The sequence below is a fragment of the Puntigrus tetrazona genome, chromosome 25 (genome assembly GCF_018831695.1).
Source record: "Puntigrus tetrazona isolate hp1 chromosome 25, ASM1883169v1, whole genome shotgun sequence".
Classification (NCBI taxonomy): Eukaryota; Metazoa; Chordata; class Actinopteri; order Cypriniformes; family Cyprinidae; genus Puntigrus; species Puntigrus tetrazona.
This window is the reverse complement of record NC_056723.1, coordinates 11547408-11564949: the sequence shown is the minus strand read 5'-3', so window position 1 is coordinate 11564949 and position 17542 is coordinate 11547408. Positions and strand designations below refer to the sequence as shown.

Genomic DNA, 17542 nt, shown 5'->3' with positions numbered 1-17542 from the left:
GTCATTGCATTACTTTTGTCGAGGGCCAGCGCCAGACGGTTACGTGCAATGATTAGTGTAAATAAAAAGAAAAATCTAACCAGGTACCATGACCTTCAAACAGAGGCATTACAATCATTTCCTGCGTCTGGAATGCAAAGAAAACGCATCATTTACGCACTTTCAAATCGCTTTATTTCTTCGGCGCAACGCAAACGCGAGAAACGTCCGCGCTGCTCTTTTCCGAGCTTAGTCCGTACGACTCGGAGAGCTCCTCCAACTCAATTATTTGGTGGTATGATAATTAACCAATTCACTATGCGCGGCCAATTCTCAAAGGCGTCTTTGAACTAATTGTTCTCATTGACTCTATTAATTATTTGTTTGCTGATTTAATTATTTTCAGATCTGGAAAAATGGAAATCAAACAAGGGCCCCGGATGAGCGCTTGCCAGAAAACAAAAACTCAGAAACAGCTATACAAAGCGTGTGGACGCGGTGAACTCTTTCTAAAGAGAAAAAGTCTGCGTGAAAATATTTATGGATATGTAAAAGTTGATTGCCAAGCCAATATCTTATAATGCTGGATATATAATATGGTGCCACGTCAATATCTGAGTCTAAAGAACAAACAAGAAAATACGTTTTTTTATTTGTATACACAAAACGAATGTACTTAAAATATCTGTGCTATATGTTTATTAAATTCTCAATTTAGTTCAAATGGAAAAACCGAACTGTACTAAATTAAGCTGTTTATTTTGACTTCCGTTTACGGTCGCACTTCTCACAAAAAATATATATATTGTACTTTCATGAAGTATTGTCCTGAGCTCGTAAAAGGTTACTGGCGCGTTTTACAGGAAGATAATATTCAAGTATATCTACAGTTTGTAATTGTTCGCACGAATCACCTAGCATATACAGACCTTATACGCAGACCTTTGACCCCTAAAGCTGGGTTTCTGTTTAGAAAGGAGAAAACATCAATGTTCAATCGATAAAATGCTACATAATTGCGCATAATGGGAAAATATGTTTGACTGAAATCAACAGAAGAAAATGCTTGCACTCTACTTTAAAAAAAAAAATTGCAAAAAAGTTAATTTCGCATGGTGTTAATGAGCTCATACATCTGTATTTAAAGTAAAAGTAGCATTTTTTGTGTGATAAACAGCAGGCATCGCGATTTCTAATGCAAAATCTGGGCCCTGAAAGTTGCTTTGCCGATAAACAGGAATTCTTACACTTTTTCCTCCTCCCGCTGAGAACCTGTCCTTTTATCCGCAAGTGGTGTCAAAACATTCAAACGTCGTGTTTAACCGAATCCCGCGCTTTTTTTTTTTTTTTTTTTTTTTTTAACGCGGAGGCATAAACCATCATCTCTCATCGACGCCCTCCTCTCGTAACCAGACCGGTCCGCGCATTAAATCGTGACCGGCTCGTGGCACCCGTCCAACCGCTCTCAACAAAAAGCTAATATTCCCCCGCACCGTGTGCCAGCCCGCGCACGCTGACCGTGCCCCCGTAACGACCGGCATATGGAAAACAAATCGCCGGGGCCGGGATCAGCCACCGCGCGCATGTTTAAGGCCCGCCCGACAACTCCCGTTATTATTTATCGCGCTGTTTTAAATGTTTTTCTCATTTGTTTCCCCTAAATATTTCATCGTCCCTTAAATATTCATTCGACTGCTTCTTCTTCTTCTTCTTCTTCTTCTGCTTTTGAATTTTTCACCAGCTTCTCTTTCTCCGCGCGCGGGCCTGTTTCTCGCGCTCAGCAATCATAAATAATTATGCGCGCGCGCTCCTAGAAACAGACCGCATAAATCATGCACGCGAAGTCTTTTTTTTCTTCTTCTTCTTCGTCTTTTCTCATTAAGACGCGTGCTCCAGCTCGCCCAAATACTTCCCACCGGCCCACTTGTGGAAATCGGACGCTCAGTCTCGCTACCTTTCCACGCGGTCACCTCGAACGCGCCCGTTTTAAACTCCGGCTAACTTGTAAACATTTAGGCAATTATCTTTTCTGGAAACCAAAGCGCCGGGTTTCTCGCCCTGAGTGGCTCTTTTACGCCAGCCGAAGCAGGGAAATGTGTTTGCTTAATAGCTTCCTTGTTATGTCCTCATAAATTAAGAGCGCGCTTCATCTCGTCGCGCTCCGCGAGAGGAAAACATCAAACATCTCCGACTCAGGAAAAAGAAAGTTTGCTTCTGAAACATTCACGACAGCGAACGGAGAGGGAAGAGACCCGGATGCCCGTCCCGGATGTCAGCCGAATCAAGTCTCTCCCCCCCTCCATCACACACACACACACACACACACACACACACACAGGTCTCCAAATGTTTGAGGAGGTTGTTTCTGAACAGCGAGTGTGTTTTAACTCATTTGCATACAAGCAAATCAATATTTCGTTCTTCCTTTGAGTCGCCGCGCGTCTCCACGCGTCGCACAACAAACATTTAATAATTGCAAAAGTGCAAAACAACCCGTTTAATGAGTCATTAGGCAAATTTACTCTAGCTAATGAGAAACCCGACACCGGTATGTCCAGATTTCGCGCGCATCAAAGTCAGCATCTGCTCTTTATTTGTGCGTGAGGGCTGAAGGGAGCCTCGGCAAACACCTCGGCGAGCGGAAACAAAAAAGGTACTGTAAACTTTGAATATTGTGGGATTATCCGTTACTTAATGAGGCCGTTCGATCAGACAGAGCAAATAGCAGTGCGTTAATTAGCGATTATATTCAATGATCCTGAGCACACAGCTCAGGCGGTCTGTGGTATTACGGGGCAGTTCGCATTTATCGGTCTCTTATAGCCAGAAGCAATCAGACGCGCTGCATTCGTATCAGGAGGGGGCGGGAACGCGTTAACGGGACGCTGCGCTGAAATGAGCGCGACTCGAGAAACTGTCCTCGCGTTTCGGGGTTTAGAAGGCACGCGCGGAGCCGCGCGCGTTTTTCTTTGTTCTGTCGCAAAATCGAGTCCTCTCTCATTTGCATACGCTAATTGCTCGTTCTCGTCGTGCGGCGGAAGCAACCCCATTTGATAATAAGACGGGACTAATAAATCACGGACTTCATCATTAAACGAATCACTTCCTGGGGGTGTTTTATCGAACTGTTTCAAAACGCGTCTACACCTGTGACGTTTGTGATAAGCGATGGATGGGTTGCACGGGTATAGTTTGCGGCAGAAGTTAAACGTTTTGACATTTCAAAATCATTTCGGAGATCGTCGTCACTCTCTCTCTGAGTGCGCACGGCATAGTTTTAAACTAGCGTTAAAATTTAAGCATATGGCAACATAGCCTGAGGAAATCTTTTTTTAAGATTTGTCACATTCTGAGGCTTCGTATTATGTTAGAATTATATGCATGCGTTAAGTTAGCATTGCTTGGGACTAATTAGTGTACTGAAATCTATCTATCTACATGACTGTATCTATCTATCTATCTATCTATCTATATATCTATCTATCTATCTATCTATCTATCTATATATCTACATGACTGTCTATCTATCTATATATGTATCTATCTATCTATCTATCTACATGACTATCTATCTATCTATCTACATAACTGTCTATCTATCTATCTATCTATCTATCTATCTATCTATCTATCTATCTATCTATCTATCTATCTATTCTTGACAAAAACTGTTGTTGAAAACTACAGATTGAAATAAAATGTCTTCCTCACTAACATCAGTAACTTGCAAGCATTAAGCAGGTGTATTATAATAATCAAAATCAAGCAGCAATCTTGCATATACAGTCTCGTGAATATTAACATGTGGGGGTTTGTTTTAATTTTACTCATTGTGATTTCACTAAATCACTAATCTTCCGTTATTGGGGAGATCCTTGTATTCTGAGATTAATTACAGCAAGAGCTGATTTAATATAGTGCTCTGTCGCCACCTAGTGGACGAATGTTGAATCGCTCAGTATTTTACAGGCGACTAGTAATATCAGAATCATATATCTGCTGTCGGTCGATTTTATTGACGTTTCCGTAAATGTAGACACTGTTAAAAAAATAAATATATATTCAATTATCTCATGTTTCATTTGAACTACACTAACTCTTGAAAAATGTGAAATATGTAATATTTCGAGAGTTCGTTAAAAAGCTTGCATCGTTTTACTTCGTTTTTATTTTTCGTTTACTCCAGGATAAATTACATGGAAGTTATATTTTATTTTAATTATAAATTATATTATATTTTAATTATATTTTTTATTTCAGTTAACATTTATTTTATTTCAAGTAATGGTTTAAGTTCCCAAAGTATTTAAATAAATCCCTCAGTGACGTATTAACACTCGATAAAACGTACAGAAATAAAGAAAATAATTACAAAAATAAAACATACATATAAATTAAATCGTACTTTTACTGTTAACCTGGCATTAAATCAACCACAGATTATATACTCATTTATAGCGATTTCTAAACACATTCGCGACTTTTAATAAACAACCCGGGGACTTTTATTTGGAATGGAGAGCGACATTGTGACCGGAAGTGGTGAATATTGAGTCAGACTTCGCCTCAATTTACCCGACACTTCCAAAAGAAGAATGACGGCCGGTTAAAGCAACAGATGAGATGGGTCTTCGGAGTTTGTCAGCTATTAAAACTTCCCTCTAGGCCGGTATCGACCGTTTTAAATAATATTTCCTAGTGTTTTTGCTATGATCGACACGCGTTTGTCACAGTTCTGTGTTTGACTAGAAGCGGTCTTGCCGTAGGAAGGAAGCAGGAGAGGAAAGGGACTGACTGCGCACTGCTGGCCCACCAAACACACACACTCACCGGGGACTTCACTTAAAAGGGCAAGATTGTTCTGCAACGTACTCGATAGCCACATAAATGCTCTTGTTTCAAACGCACGGTCCGTTATAAGCGTTCACATTAACCAGATACATCGAAGACTATGTGAAGCCGTTTATCGTTCGAATACCACGGTTTGTTTTCCGCGCAAAGGATCGCGTTTCTCGCCGATCGATACTAATCGGCCGCCGTCGACCATGGCCACAGATGCGATGGCGACCGAAGAAGTCTCAAACCAGAGGGACTCGAGCGACCTGAACGCCAACAAAAGTTATCCCGAATCGGACACACCCAGCCGGACATCCGAGGAAAACAGAAACGCAAGCAGCCCGGTGTCGCCGCCGCCGCCGTCCTCGTCGGTTCGCCCCGAGGAAGAGCTACCTCGGGAGCCCGTGACGGGGACCTCGCTGGAGAACGGAGACGGTCCGCCGCCGGAAGCCGCGACTCCAGACAATAGACAAAAACAAGGCGTGAGGAGCTCAAGCCCCGCGCACGCGCCGCACGCTCTCTCTCCACCGGCCGAGCGCAACGGAAGGTAACGGGGACTCAATAACATAAAGACTGTCACTCGCCCGTTCCTTATATAGGCTACGCTTTGGGTTCCCGTGACTGCTTGCGGTCGGCCCATGAGTTTGTTGGGAGAGTTACAGATCTGACGAGCCCGTTATTTAACGCAAAGTTAGTAGCAAGAAAAACAACCAGCTTAGTTTGAATAGTTTTTGCTTAAAACATGCTCATACCGAGGTTGTTCGAGATACGCTACGGTTTTAACTCTTGATTTTGGCCCATTGCAGCCCAGAGGTCGATTAAAATACATTCAGATCTAATCTGGCTTTCATTTCAGTATAGTTTTGTGAAGACTGAAATGTCACTCTTCCCGTAACTATATATATTTTTTCCTTAAACTTTTAACACACTGAGAGTCAAAACCGCGTGACACTTACTATTGCACGACGGGCTGATAAATAATAACTTAAAATTGCCCTTTTTTGCACGCTGCATGTTTGTTGGTGGACGGCGTGAAGCTGACCTGCCCCGACCCCGTCACCAGAGTCACTGTAAGAATGTGTATTTAATATTAAAAGCTCCCGACCAAAGCAATTGGCGTAACGCTGAAATGAGCTAAAATCTAAATATTAGAGTAACGCTCACATTTAGAAACATTTAGAAAATGAACTGTTGAAAAATTTGAAGAAAAAAATACTGAAAGTTACTAAGTAATAAAAGCAGCTTTGAAATCTTGATAAATGCTATAACTTAGTACGTTAAAAATAATACGTTTAATTTCTCTTAAGTGATCTCCTTCATCATTGTAATAGTTTATTTCTTCTTTTTAAATGTTAATATTAATAAAACACGTGCTGCTGGAAAATGACAGTCACCCGCATCAAGTGCCAAATGGTGCCTAACAGGGTTGAAAGAGACTTTTATTTTGACGCCGTATTCATGAAGCACCTTTTGTTTGAGAGCCGTTACTGTAGGGTGTGGTGCCATGCAAAACACATGCCTGTAGGTGATGGTATTCTCTCTAGGGTTACAATCCATTCAGCCCTGTGCTTTCTCCAGGTGTGTACAGAGAACCTCAGTGTGCCGTTTTATTGAATGCATCAATCACAATCTAATTCTGCAATGACAGGTTTGAGTTAAAGGCTTTAAATCTTCTACTCATTCAAAATGCGTCACCCAAGAATGAAAATTGTTGTTTATGTTCACACAGTGAAAGTCGGTGGAGCCTACGGTTGTTCTGGACACCACTGACTTTTATTATGCGGGTCGAAAACGGTTAAGATATCCTTTTTGTGTTCGTTTTACGTAAGGCTTGAGCGAACATGCGCTGATGTGTCTCATGACGGGACATTGAGGACCGTTGCAGATCTCTGGAGGCAGGGCAGACTCGGAGGAGTGTGATGGAGACCGCATGGGTGGCATGGCAATTAGCTCCCGTCCACAGTTAAGCAGTGTCTCGCATCTGAGCGCCAGCCTCTCTTTGAAACGACTAAACAGCTGGTGGATGAATGACTCTTTTGCTGAGCCTTATTCATTAAAATCAGTAGACACGACAGTCTGTACACATTTAAAACGCACGCAAATAACAGGCAGATGGGGATGAGAGATATGTTTTGGATTATGGAAAACAGTTTTTCTTGGACGCTTGATCGAATGCTATGCAGGGCGTTTCAGTTGTTCGCAGTAATTTACACGTATACCTCTATATTCGCAGTTTGCACGTGTAGTATGCGTGCTTTCTGAATGCATGGAATATATATGCTTTCACCAAAATATGCAGTTGAGTGCACTTCATAGGATACTAGTTATATCCCTGTGTGCAGTGGGCTCAGTCTTATGTTTTTCTTTGACAAATGAACTGGACATTACTTTTGATTGGTAAAGTGTGTGTGTGTGTGTGTGTAAAAAATAATGTTATTTTTATGAATAAAAATAAACTAAAATATAAATATTAGATGAAAACTGAAAATTGTAGGTGTCAACTAACTGGAAGGAAATGAGTTTAAAATACTAAAATTAATAAAACAAATTAAATATAAATAAATAAATAGAAATATAATACAACATTTTTAAATCAGCCTTGTTAAAGTTTTTTTTAAATTACAATAGGTTAACAATTTTTTTAAAAGTATTAAAAGCTAAAATAACGCATAGTGTTCCAGTCTGAACACAGCTCAGGTGAGGGGGAGTTCTGTTTTTCTGTCGTTTCTCCTCTCATTATAGTCATAAAATGATAGATGAATTCAAACATTAGATGTATCGTTTAGGAATTAATTTTTTAATTTGCTCCGTGATCTCTGTGACGTTTTTAATTTGCTCTGCGGTCTCGAGGAGCGTCCCTCCCTACCAGTGGTCTCTCTGTGAAATGACTTTAGTTCTAGGAAGAATAGCAAGGTTTGATCTTTTAAAATGTTGAACTTTGAACACGCTCCAAGAATTTCAGCCCTTTCCAGAGTCGCCACCCAAATCTTTCCCCAAAGAAGGTGAAACTCTTTCGCCCACTTCCATTTGTAAAAGAGCTTATCTCGTATGAAACAGAATTCAGCGTGTATGTAAGTCCTCGGGAGTTTACATGCCTTTGTATCGGAGATTAACTCGCCAAAGAGGCCCGTGTGGATTTTTTTCCTTATGTCATAAGCTGTGATATTCTGCATCTTTATGCGCAGTGGTCGTGTTAGGCAGTTTGAGGCTGTTTTTCAGTTACTACAGGAGGTTATAGCAGCTCTGTGATGAATGACTATCGGCCGGTATCAGATTTGGACTTCTGGACTCTTTCAGCTCAGACGTATTGGTTTTTATAGTGAGTCAACAACATGGTATGAACTAAGGCTGTTCGAAATCCTGCTAGCTTCATTCTTTATTTTTAATCCTTCAGTTTTGAGCACCAGGAGTCGGTTGCCACGACAGAGGCGCGGCTGAGAATGGAAGGGGTGGAGCTAAAGGAGGAGTGGCAAGATGAGGACTTCCCCAGGTAGGTTGATACATGGATGACTACTGCACAAATGACCAAATGCACTACTATTCAAAAGGTCGGGACCGTTAAAGGGTTTGATTACCCAAACATTGTTTTGCTTGACTTCGTAGCATCCTAGGTTAATTGAATCCTGGCTCTTCCGAGCTTGATAATGCTTGTGGATAGTGGCCATTATTTAGAAGCTTCGTAAATCAGATATATCCGCAGGTTCTGCAATGCAAACTAACCCATACGCCTTTTGGGCGTTTTATGTCGTAGTACTTGTGGATATATCCGTTTTGCGGAGCTTCAGAATAATGGCTGCTATCCACTAGCATTACCAAACTTGGTAGAGCCAGAATTTTTACATATATATTTGTTGTATTTTTTATTTTTATTTATATATATAATTTTTGTGCTTGTGCTGGGAATTCAACCCAAAAATGTTTGCCTATTTATGATAATATTATTTTGATATAAAACACTATATTAATAAATTAGCTTTTGTTTTTCTTATTTTCATTTGTAAATTCAATTCTAAATAAATAGACTTTTTATTTTAATGTGAAAAAATGGGAGTAAGAAAAGCTGATGAAAACAAGGATACAGTTCAAAGGAAAACTTGAATCGGGATAACCTCTAAATTAAAAAGATGCTTGTCAAAAATGTAATAAATTTAAATCCTTTATGAAATACTCTTGGTCTCCTACGTTTAGATTTTCTCTCAAAACAGCAATTTATGAGCTTTTTTTTAAATGATGGCAGATTCTAAATGATATTACGTTAAGTTTCAAATGTGTTTTATTTGGGTTTCTAGGCCACTCCCAGAAGAGGAAGATATGCATCTTGATGAGGAGCTTTACACCGGCTCTTCTGTTGAAGGAGCACCTGGTAGGCCTTAAAGATAGAAGTTCACCCCAAAATGAACATTTTGTCATTAAATACCCTTCAAAACTTCACAACGCAAACTCAGATATTTTTGATGAATTACAAGAGCTCTCTGACCCGCCATAGACAGCAAGTACACTACCACGATCAAGGTCTAGAAACGTAGCAAGGACATGTGATTCAACTGATTTTACGAAAATATTTTTTTGTCTCCAATTGCAGCGTCACACTCTTATGGACTTAACAGTGCAAAGAAAACCAAAAAGAAGCTTTTGGCTCCGGACATCAGCCTAAACCTAGAGCACAGTGAGGGATCGGTCCTGTCGGATGAGCTGGATGAAAGCACAGAACTGGATCTGGACGATATAGACACCCCTTCAGACAACAGCAATGAGTTTGAGTGGGAAGGTACAATGGTTTAACCTTTAAATGTTAACGTTACATCAGTCTAACAGCAACTAATCTGCTTAATTAGTCATCATGTCTTTCTGATCCCGTAGAAATGTTCCTTACTAACATTAGAGATCTTTTCATGGATCGTTTTTTGCGTAATAACTCTTAGTTAAACAGTATTATGTGTTCTTGTTTTTCTGTCCTGCTGCTCTCTTCTCTCTTTCCTGGAAGGATTGTTTCTTCTTGGTATTCGACAGGCCGTGGGCCTGCGGTATGTGGTAAGGTTACCTGACTGGATGTATTACTCCCTGATCAAGTCCTACAGCATTAATTTCATTTTCTTTTTGTTATATTAACATTTGTTGTAAAATGATACGGCGCTACAAATCAGACATCATCCATTGTTTTTGTGTTGGAGAATGTTGATGGTTGGATTTTGATTTGTGCATGGTTTTTCCTTTAATCTCATCAGATCTGATTCTATTAATCAGCCTCATTTTGGTGTCCGGATCATTTATTTATTTAATGATTGAAATGAATCACTTTGATTTTAAAGGCAAAAGCAGTTTTCCATTGTGAAAATGATTTGCATTTTAGCATTTGTTTAAAAAGCATACCTATTGCAGATTTTTATTTTATTTATTTATTTTTTTGACCTACTTCAGTAGGAATTTAGCACATCTTTACATGTAATTTCATTATCGCTTGTTCTGCTGAAAGTAATTAATTCAAGCGTTTATGGAAAACGAAAATATGCTTTAATTTCATTTGGAATATGTTTGTCTAATGCAGTGATAACTGCACTTTATTACATTTTAAAAATGTCTTAACTTCAACTATAGTTAAAAATATAAGTGTAACAAAGCCAAGGTTAATTTCCAGTCATCGTAGTTAAACTATATTAGCCATGTTTTTTAGTTTTAGTAAAACCATTGTTAATTTTCTTAAAGGGGTTGACGGTTTATTTTTTTAATGCAATCTGCAAATACAGTTTAAAAAGAAAAAAAAATTACATTTTTAAAGTATTACAAATGCATATTTAGTATAATTAAGTACACTCAAGGATTTTTACATCTTACATTGAACTGTTAGAATCTCACCAAGGACTGTGTATATACTGAAAACTAGCACTAGCATGTATGTAGGTGGTGTTGTGTTAGCATTAGCTTTGTTTTTGAAACCTCGCTGGCTACTGTTACCTGCTGTCTATCTATTCATCTACCTTCTAAAATATTATACCTATCAAATTTGAAGTGAGCCCAGATAAGTTACCCTTACGACAAATTTCTGCCGTCTTATATTAGCATATTGCTAAGCTAACAGCTATATAGTTTTAGTCACAAATAGAAAAATACAAAACAATACTTGGTTTCAGTCATACTTCAATGAAAACATGCCTGTTTCCTTGAATCTGCAAGCTTTGACCCCAATTGGATTCTGAGAATGTCCTTTTGAAGAAAAAGGTGATCAACCTGTTTTTTGGGGGGGGGTTGGCCAGAAAAAGTCAGCACTTTTTATGCTCGACACTTGCTTTTTTATATCATTTATCATAGAGATGTACGTGTTCTAAAATGTAGTTAATTTCTCCACTTTTGTTTAATCATGGTTCATTTGGCTGCTTTTTTCGGCACACAGAATCCTCTACAGAGTTGTCTTTTGTACCTTGGTTTGAGCTCCTGGGAGTTTTGTGGTTGGGTTTGCTAAATCAAAAGACCACAGCGCAAGTGTAATCGATTTATTTTTTGAACTGTGAATCAGCAAAGCATCGTTCCTGATCGTATAAATGCGCAAACTTACCTGAGCGCTAAAAGGAAACATGCATTGACAAATATCAAGTAAAACAAACTCTCTATTATTCCCATATCAGATGACCTCCCGAAACCCAAAAACGCAGACCTGCTTCGTAAAGGAGTAGAGTCGGTGCAGGAGTTCACCAGCACGGAGGAACGGGAGGAGGGCCGTCGCTGGAGAGTCTTTCGCATCGGAGAGCAGGAGCACCGGGTGGACATGAAGGCCATTGAGCCCTACAAGAGGGTTATCAGCCATGGAGGTCAGTGGCCGCGCTTCTCCATGCCAGCGCGTTCTTTCTGTTATCTACACAAGGCCACTTTCTGTTTGCACCAATCAGGAAGTGAAAATAGCCGCGGTCAAAATAATCAAACTGCTAACAATCACAGCTCTTTTATGGCGTTTAGCTGCATCCCCATTCTCAAAACTGTGCTTATGACGTTTTAGAGCGTTACACGTCATTTATAACGCCGCAGACCTTTTCCAGATCAGTTCTCAGTCAGAAGAGCCCATAACCATCTGTCTTTCCTCCTTCTCCACTTCCTCCCCCTCCCTTTTTTGCCGTCTAACAGCTGTCGCTTTCATTCGAAATGCCTCTTATATAATGAACAATTACACAGACTAAGCTGTTGGTTCAGATGGACCGAATCTGTCAACTCGTGTAACTGCTGTTAAAATTCAAACTAATGTTCAAGTGCTTGCCGGTAGCCACTTTCTAACATGGTTCCCCCTTTTCGCAGGTTACTATGGCGATGGACTGAATGCCATTATCGTCTTTGCTGTTTGCTTTATGCCTGAGAGCAATCAACCAAATTACAGATACATCATGGACAATCTTTTCAAGTAGGTTTTATATGGCCGCTTTCAACGGTTTCGTTTGTAGTGATGTTCCACACGTTTTCTGGTCAAGATGGTTTTAAAGCATCAAGAGACATTGGAAAATCGTCAATTAATTACAAAACACATCAAGTAACACATTGACTCAAATGTGAAGTTTAGTACTGGTATTCTCTTATAAAATGTACTCCAATAGTACTTTGTATATATTGAAAACTAGCACTTGCATGTATGTAGGTGGTGTTGCGTTAGCATTAGCTTTGTTTTTGAAACCTCGCTGGCTACTGTTACCTGCTGTCTATCTATTCATCTACCTTCTAAAATATTATACCTATCAAATTTGAAGTGAGCCCAGATAAGTTACCCTTACGACAAATTTCTGCCGTCTTATATTAGCATATTGCTAAGCTAACAGCTATATAGTTTTAGTCACAAATAGAAAAATACAAAAAAAATGCTTGGTTTCAGTCATACTTCAATGAAAACATGCCTATTTCCTTGAATCTGCAATCTTTGACCCCAATTGGATTCTGAGAATGTCCTTTTGAAGAAAAAGGTGATCAACCTGTTTTTTGGAGGGGGTTTTGGCCAGAAAAAGTCAGCAATTTTTATGCTCGACACTTGCTTTTTACATTGTAGTTAAATCGTTACATTGCAGTCCATTTATGAAATTAAGTCAAATACGTGTCGCTACTGATTGCTTCCGACACGATTCGTAAGCCATTTTTTCCTTTGGACTGATGAAAACGTGTGTACCATTTTAATCTAGTCAACAAAATTGCTAAAGGGATAAAACCACCAACCTACGATATTTCCATCGACTAAAGTCATTTTATTTGGAGTAAAAATGACTCAAAGTAAGGACATGAGCACCATTTTCTAAACATTTTGTTAAAAAAAGTATCACAATTCTAGTCACAAATCACAACCATGTATAAAGGCACAATTAAATATAGGTATTTTTCTTTTGCTTTAATTTTCCCCAACATTTTGATGCCACAGTCCATTTTAGACAGTTTTTTTGGTGAACCAGTGTTTCAAGCTTTCCTGTTGATGTAAAGGTACACCCAAAGATGAAAACGCTCCCATGATTTCCTCACATTCAAGCCGTTCCACATGTATATGTTACGATGGGAACGCCACGCTCTCGTGCAGGTGCTTACAGCATTTAATAGAAGCTAGAGATTTGGGGTTTTTTTTGGTTTTTTTGGAGCCTGTGTAATGATTGATGGATGTACTTTACTTTGCTTTAAGATCTCAACCACCATTCGCTGCCGTTGAAAGGCTCGGACTCTGACTGTATTCTTCTAAAGGAAGAAAGTTACATACACATAGGATAGCTTGAGGGTGAGGGGGCTGCTAACATTTTTCTTTGTGTCATTCAGGTATGTCATAGGAACTCTAGAGCTTCTTGTAGCTGAGAACTATATGATTGTATACCTGAATGGAGCCACTTCACGCCGAAAGATGCCCAGTGTGGGCTGGCTCAGAAAGTGCTATCAGCAAATAGATCGGAGGTAAGAAACTTGGTACTTGCTAGCAGTTCATTTTAGGTGAAGTGTCCCTTTAAATTACTCGCTCTGTATTTACCTTCAACTTAGTTTTGTTCTAGTGCTGTTAAACGATTTACTGCGTTTTATAATTGCATCCAAAATAAGTTTTTGTTTACATAATGTTTAGTTGTACAAACACATGCATGTATATATTTAACATAAATGGTTCTATATGTGTGTGTGTGTGTGTGTGTGTGTGTGTGTGTGTGTGTGTAAACAAATATTTTCAAAATATGTACTGTATGTGTTTGTGTTTCGTATACATGTAATAAACACATTACACAATAATAATAATAAATTATAAATTTGACAGCACTACTTCGTTCCATCCTCAAATAACCCAGAATGTCAATTTCAAGCCAACAATTTTGAAACTATCTATACAAGTATTAACAAATTATATTGTGCATCTTTATTGACGTTTAATATCATTATTATTAATACATTTATTATTATTATTATTATTATTATTATTTTTTTTTTTTTTTTAGTATTGGTAAAAATGGATACAATTTTCTAAATGAGTAGTATTAATAGAAATATTTATTTTTAGTAACTTTTAATATAAAATATAAAAATATATTTTAAATATACATATATACACACCTGAAACTTTTCTCTGACACAGGTTAAGGAAGAATTTGAAGTCTCTGATAATAGTGCACCCGTCCTGGTTTATTCGCACCCTCCTGGCCCTCACAAAACCTTTTATAAGGTCAGTCCTCATCTAGTTTCCTTCAAATGTATTTTAATACGAACCGATATCCTGCAGTGACCTTATCGATGTAACTTTTCCAATTACAGCTCAAAATTTAGCCAGAAAATCAAGTATGTGTACAGCCTGACAGACCTGGCCGAGCTTGTCCCGATGGAGTACGTTTCCATACCAGACTGCATTAAACAGTGAGTATCGCTTCCTATTTTTTTGTTTGTTTTCAAACAGGAATCGATCCGTTACTACAGTACATTCATGGCTCTGAAACGGTTTCGACAAGCTATGTTAAACGATTACCTTCCGTCCCGAAGTTTCCATACCATAGTTCTCCTCTCTCAGCTTTGTAATTATTTTACTGATAGTCCGATCTGCTCTCAAGTACTAGCTGCTGTTGGCTGTGGTGTCTTCAGAAACTCTCTATGCCCTAACACTTCTTCCTGCCTTTCCTCTAAGGTTTGACGAAGAAAAAAATAGGAAAAAACATAAAAGGTACCTGTATTTTCTTTCCGGAGATCCCTGTCGTATCTCTGTTGACCTTGCCTGAATTGCACGAAACTAACAATTAATCGTTTGGCTTTCTTAAATGTACATCTGCAGTGTACCAAAAGTTGCTTTTCGAGCTTCTCTGTCATCAAAATGCTAAATTCCTCCCTTGTGCCACCTAACTGCAATCATTTGTCGTAAATGCAGCTGTTATGCACGTTAACTTCTTAAATTGCGCACGATCTTTCACTCATTTCAAAAGCAGACGTGGCGATTTGCTTTGAAATCCCTGCGTTGACCTTTCATTATTAAATCTACCGAGTCGAGCGGTATTTCGTGTAGTTTTTGTCATATCGATGCTGTTTTTTTTTTTTCTTGCTTTTTACCATTTTAAAAAACAAACAAAAACTAACCATTCAAAGCGCTAAAAGTTTTTAAATACAATAAAAAAATAAATAAAACTAAAAACGCTGAAATAAAAATCTACAGGGGTTCAAAGGACTAGACAACAATATTTGATTTGAGGGAAAATGTGACTTTTTTTTAAAGGTATGTTGTGAAACGAACAAGAATAAAAACAGGACAGTTTGTTTCCTATTTTCTAAACACTTGATTTAAACTATGCAGATAATGTAATTTGCGATTGGTTGTAAATTGTATTTATAAAACTTATATAATTGCATATTGTATAAATTTGTATAAATTAATCGGATAACGCATTTACTGTTTATATTAATTGTGTATATATACATGCACTTATATAATTGCATATTGTCTAAGTTAATCAGATAATGTTTACTGTTTATATTAAGTATGTGTGTGTATATATAAATGCACACCACATATATTTGAGAAAAATATTCTAAAATAATAATAATCTTTTTTGCATAAAGATTATTATTATTATTATTCATTCATTTATCTTTATCTTGTTAGATCACTTATTTAGCTCTAATTCAGTAAATCTTTCCCTCTCAGTTTTGAGGGAAGCCTGAAGGCCAGGGACGCTCTGGATCTGAATCATTTAGTAACTGTTAAATGAATTTCATTCAGGTTTTTGGCCAAATGCGCTAACTCGCTTGTGTTTGAAATCAACATCTCTCAGATTTAGATTCTGACGTTGTGTCCTCTGAATTCTGCCGCTGTTAGTATGGTATGTATGACCACACCGTATAATAATAATAATAATAATAATTACGGTGAAGGATGAAAACAGGAAGGGGTGTTTAATAAATTTTTTTTCTCAAATGCATGCCTGGCCGATGCACATTATTACTGCTCACTGCATGCCCGACCTTACATGTGAATGTGTAAACCACAGTGGTGATCACAGGATGTTACAGTTTAGACACAAGTAAACCACTTCGAAGCTAGACCTAACGGCTTTCTTGAGCACAAATGTTTTTCAGCCAATTTGTACAATGAACAATACGGATCAACTGACTGTTCCACATTATTTGATTGAAAGAATCTTTTTGCATAACAACGTTTTTAACCTCAATCAATAAGTTGTCTTGATTAAAGCTTCGAGTGTAAAGTCATGCGATCTTTTTGTGACGCTGATTTGGCCGTTGAGGATTTGATCGCGTGTTTATGCTGTTATCATTTGTTATTCCAATTTAGGATTGACCAGGACATGCGCGGAAAGGTGGAGATGGCCACCGCTGCAGTGCCAGAGTGAGTCAGAAGAGCTGAAGAGAGAAGCTGGAAGAATCCAAGAATGTATTTTGGTTTTTTTTAAACTGGAGAATGCAAGATCTTGATGTCAGCAAAGTGCCTTTTAAAGGAATAGTTCACCACATAATTAAAAAAAAAATCTGTCATTTTACTTTCTCTCATGTCATTCCAGATCCATTTTTCGGTGGAACACAAAATGAGATATTCAGCAGAATGTCAAAGCTGCTCTTTTTCATAGTTGGGTCCCTTTCACTTCCGTTGAAAGCTTGCAGATTCTGCTAAATATCTTCCTACAGATTTGACGTTAGGGCGAGTCAATAATGACAGTTACATTTTTATTCACGGGCGAGCTGTCCCTTTAAAGCTTCGACTGCCTGTTACGCTATGTGACTTTTTTTTTTTTTTTCTTCCTGTTGCATTTGTGTGCCAAACATTTGTCAGGTGGCATCGCATTTCTGCGTTAAACATTTTAATAACCTTTTATGTGTATCATTTCAGTAAGTAGATACTGTCAACATGTTCTAGTTTCAATTGTATCTTGCTCTTAGTTAAGGCACTCCGTTTTTTTGAACTAGTCAATGCATGTTCTGCAATTACATTTAAATATCTATATTTATATCAAAAGGCGATAAAGGAGAAAGATTAATATATTTTTATGACTGAAATGTAATTTTTTAGGGCCACAGTATGCCGTTGTTTGTCATCTGCTCACTGAACATCTCATAGTTGTGCCACAGATTGTTTACTGTTGATTTGGTGTATGATTCGAGATTGTAGAGAAATGTTCAAAGGATTTAAGCAAAAATGTATTGCACCAGCAACATTTCTTCAATTCACTTTTATTAATGGTTTGGGAGGGTGGGGTTCTTGTGTTATGTTCTTGCAAGTAAACTTCCACACGAAAATCGCATTGTCATGGTG

The 17542-nt window shown here is 38.3% G+C and overlaps 1 protein-coding gene and 1 long non-coding RNA gene across 7 annotated transcripts; one reads left to right on the top strand and one right to left on the bottom strand.

The window, feature by feature from the left end:
* The first annotated feature begins 4517 nt into the window (after window positions 1-4517).
* Window positions 4518-17526, top strand: bnip2 (BCL2 interacting protein 2). 6 transcript variants are annotated; one of them, XM_043227574.1, is made up of 12 exons: window positions 4518-5362; window positions 8210-8305; window positions 9105-9178; window positions 9398-9583; window positions 11436-11618; window positions 12097-12199; window positions 13579-13710; window positions 14375-14461; window positions 14551-14649; window positions 14915-14950; window positions 16050-16097; window positions 16568-17526. In XM_043227574.1, the coding sequence occupies exons 1-11, from the start codon at window positions 5025-5027 to the stop codon at window positions 16060-16062; spliced, it is 1347 nt and encodes a 448-aa protein (XP_043083509.1). In that variant the 5' UTR covers window positions 4518-5024; the 3' UTR covers window positions 16063-16097; window positions 16568-17526. The 6 variants fall into 6 exon arrangements, with proteins under 6 accessions (XP_043083509.1, XP_043083510.1, XP_043083507.1 ...); XM_043227577.1 differs by lacking the exon at window positions 16050-16097 and adding an exon at window positions 6645-8134 and having other exon boundaries at window positions 5225-5362; XM_043227576.1 differs by lacking the exon at window positions 16050-16097 and adding an exon at window positions 6545-8134 and having other exon boundaries at window positions 5226-5362.
* LOC122330511 lies at window positions 10644-13572 on the bottom strand. Its single transcript, XR_006248025.1, has 2 exons — window positions 12759-13572; window positions 10644-11040 (listed from the first exon to the last, which is right to left on the bottom strand). It is a non-coding gene; the product is annotated as an uncharacterized LOC122330511 (long non-coding RNA).
* Window positions 17527-17542: the final 16 nt, after the last annotated feature.